Below are 3,471 nucleotides of genomic sequence, written 5' to 3' on the forward strand. Positions count from 1 at the left end.
TTTTTTTTTTTTTTTTGGTACCAGTGATTGAACTCAGGACCTAGAGCTTGTGAGGCAGGTGGCAGCACCACTGAGCTAAATCCTTGGCCTTTTGCTCATTTTTAAGTTTTTTTGTTTTACCTTTGTCAGTTCTGTAGTTATTATGGATGTTAAACCCTTAGCATACCTGTTTGAAAAATATTCTGTTATTTCGTCATCTCTCTCTCTCTCTATGATTTCATGAAGATTTGCCCCCATGTTTTCTTCTAAGGGTTGCCTGATTTAAGAATTAGCTCTTATCTTTCAATAGTTGGTGTATTTAAATCAGTTTGATATGCACTAAGGTAGGAAGGAGTCCAGATTGCTGCTTTTGCCTTTGCAGACCCAGTGGTCACCACACCTTTGGTGGAGAAGATGTCTTACGTTTGTAAGTGCACAGTAGCACAGGCTTCCCAGGTGATAAATGATTGCAGATGTCCTTGCTAAAAGGCATGTTTCATGGTATCTGATGGTCTTCATCTGACAATGTGAAAGTAGCTGATGGGTCAAAATGATGGTTTCAGATTTTTCCATTTGGAAATTGTTAGATTAATAATGGGAAACTATGCTGCTTTGCAGACCAAATCTTCCCTAACATGGATAAGTTCCCATGCCTGAGAGAACTATTTGTGAATCTGGAAGTAGACTGGATGTTTTATCTCTTCTTCCTGAGGAATTCCCAAACCTCCGCCACATGGAAAAGTTGCAGGTCCAAATTTTGGCTGGGCATGATGCTTTCAAACAAGGTAAGAATAGCACTTGGATTTGTTTTTGCATCAGTTGGAAAAGCTACAGGGCCAGTAATTTTTTTGAGACAGTGTCCCTATACAGTGAAGACTGGCTTTGAACTATGTAGCCTAGGCTGGCCTGGAAATCACAGCATTTTTCCTGGTTAAGCCTCACTAGTGTTGAGATTACAGGCCTACATCACCATGCCTGGCTCCAATAATTTATTTATTTTTATAAACACATAAAATTATTTATAGTACATTTCTTTTGAGGGGAATTTTCTTTAAAACACATCTGAAAGTACTGTCTATAGAGGTAGGGTTATATAGCTCAGTGAAGTGCTCTTCCCTAGTATGTGTGTGACCATGGGTGTAAAGGCTTGGTTTCCATGTCCAGAACCACACACACACACACACAGAAAAGGGGAGGGGGAAATGAAAAAGGTACTCTTTATTCACATCCTGTAAAATATTTCCATTTTACAAGTAGCAAGCCTAAAAGGCTATTTATCCTTATGCATTTATTTTTCCCTTTAAAAAAAGTCCCATCATGCTATAAAACTGATTTTAATCGTGATAAGCACAACTTTGGTTACATGGCCACCAAAATTAATCAAAAAAGAGTTTAGGTATTTTAAATCATACGGTTTCATTTGTAGCTTCCTGATTATGCACTATTGGCTGATAAAAAAAATTAAATGTGTTGTAGGATTACTGTCATCTACTTAACTGCAAGTCGTCATGGCTTTTTTGTTTATCTAAATTTCTGAAATACAACTGTGACTCAGTCTCAAGAACTCAGTAAGCTTTTTTTCTTTTTCTTATTTATTTCTGGTACTGAGGATCCAACTTGTGCTTGTGAGGCAGGCAGCAGCACCACTGAGGTAAATCACAGGCTCCTATTTTTTTTTTCTTTTGATGACATTTAAAATATTATTTTGGTGCCTGATTGAAAAAAGAAATGTTAGCTCCCAGACAATGTGGGCCCTATCTGAAATCCAACTGGCAGTTTAAGGTCATATCCTTTCATTAAAAGGGCTTCACATTCTGAACACATACATGTATGCCTTAGTTTAAAATACACTCTGATCCTATGGTGCATGCCTATGATCCCATTACTCTGTGAGGCTAAGGCAGGAGGATCTCAAGTTCGAACCCAAGCTCGGCAATTTAATGGACTCAGCAATTCAAAAAATGTTTTTAAATAAAATAAATAAATAAACACTGATTCCGAATTCTGAGGGCACAATTTACAACATAAAATCATAACCATTTCTTTTTTTTTTTTTTGAAGCCTATGGATTTGCTTTATTTTTTTTTTCAGCTTTAATTGAGTTTATTGGTACATTTTAGGGATACAGTACAGTTACATTCATTGTTGGGATCATGTACCTCTACATGGCAAGTCTTGATTCTCATTTTTTCCCCTTACCTCTGCCCTCCCTTCACCCCCTCCTCCCCTCACCATTTCTTCTATAATAATAACCCACTCTACAGTATCAATTTCTCCATATTAAATTGACCTTTCCAGATAGGTAGAAATTATACCTGCAAAATTCCATACAAAACATTGAAGACTCACATTTGAAAAGTATTCACAATATTACATCTAAGTTACACAGAGACCCCAGTGATCTCTGGGAAGTCTGCCACAGTGTAGTTTTTCCAACCCGAGCAGGTCCAAACTTCGGGGAATAATATGTCCCTCTTCTGCTACTGCTCTGAAAGATTCTATCAAAACGAAATTGTAAGTAGCAGGTATTCCAAGATTAGAGTTCATCTGGGTGTCCAACATATACTGGCAATGCTTAGGTTTGCCCAAAAACTCCCAGACATCCAAAATGTTGGGTAAATCACCACATTTAGTAACTTCTTTATACCTTAGATTTGCATCTCCTGCAAATATAACTGTAGCAGACTCTGGAGCCGCTGGCATTTTCTGTAACACCAGTTTTAACTGATTCGTTCCTTCCTCAGCATGCCCTCTGGGGCTCTCCAAATGGGAAGTCATAAGGCAAAGTTCATTTCCAGACAAACTCACATGCACACACAAAAGGTTCCTCATCATTTTAGTACTTGGAAAGGAACGATCTCTTGGCTTTTTAACTTCACTCGATTTTTTTCATCATTATGGCTGTGAAATAATCCTTCTTCATGACCTGTAATAATCTCATAACTACTTGCTCTCTTCTTTAGGTAGCTATAATAAGGCGGAATAACTTCCTGTAGAAATACCACATCTGGGTTGTATAAAGCTAAATAGGAACACACTCCTCGAGCCCTTTCTTGTAAACTGTTTGGATCCAATCCATCAATATTCCACGTAATGAAAGAGAACGTGCTCCCATCTTCTTGCTTTTTTTTTTTTTTTTTTTTTTTTTTTTTTGAGGCAGGGTCTCACTATGTAGTTGAGACTGACCTGGAACTCACTGTGTAGCCCAGGCTAGTCTCGAACTCACAGCGATCCTCTTGCCTCAGCCTCCCAAGTGCTGGGATTACAGGCGTGCGCCACCACGCCCGGCCTCTTGGTGAGTGTTTTAAAATGAGATTTTAGAACTACGGGAGTCGGCTGTTTCTTCACTGGTTAGGTCAACACAGAGCCAGGGCTCCGCGGGCATCCCGGGCCGGCTCCCCACGGGGCTCCCCGCCGCGGCCGGCTCGAAATAGTTCATCGCTCTTTCCATCTCAGTCGTTCTCCGCTGGGTAGCACTGGGCCAGGGCAGCG

The 3,471-nt window shown here is 39.6% G+C and overlaps 1 protein-coding gene and 1 pseudogene across 1 annotated transcript in view; one reads left to right on the plus strand and one right to left on the minus strand.

The window, feature by feature from the left end:
* Positions 1 to 3,471, plus strand: part of Naip (NLR family apoptosis inhibitory protein) — a gene marked incomplete at its 5' end in the record, with an annotated part of 32,526 nt that overhangs the window by 21,858 nt on the left and 7,197 nt on the right. The window contains 3 exon segments of the mRNA XM_033762623.1: positions 598 to 657; positions 660 to 764; positions 1,049 to 1,062. Of these exon segments, the coding sequence (XP_033618514.1) occupies positions 598 to 657; positions 660 to 764; positions 1,049 to 1,062 (179 nt within the window).
* Positions 2,150 to 3,471, minus strand: part of LOC109118462 — a 2,342-nt pseudogene continuing 1,020 nt past the window's right edge.

The sequence above is a fragment of the Fukomys damarensis genome, unplaced genomic scaffold (genome assembly GCF_012274545.1).
Source record: "Fukomys damarensis isolate Sample0158 unplaced genomic scaffold, DMR_v1.0_HiC HiC_scaffold_1, whole genome shotgun sequence".
Taxonomy (NCBI): domain Eukaryota; kingdom Metazoa; phylum Chordata; class Mammalia; order Rodentia; family Bathyergidae; genus Fukomys; species Fukomys damarensis.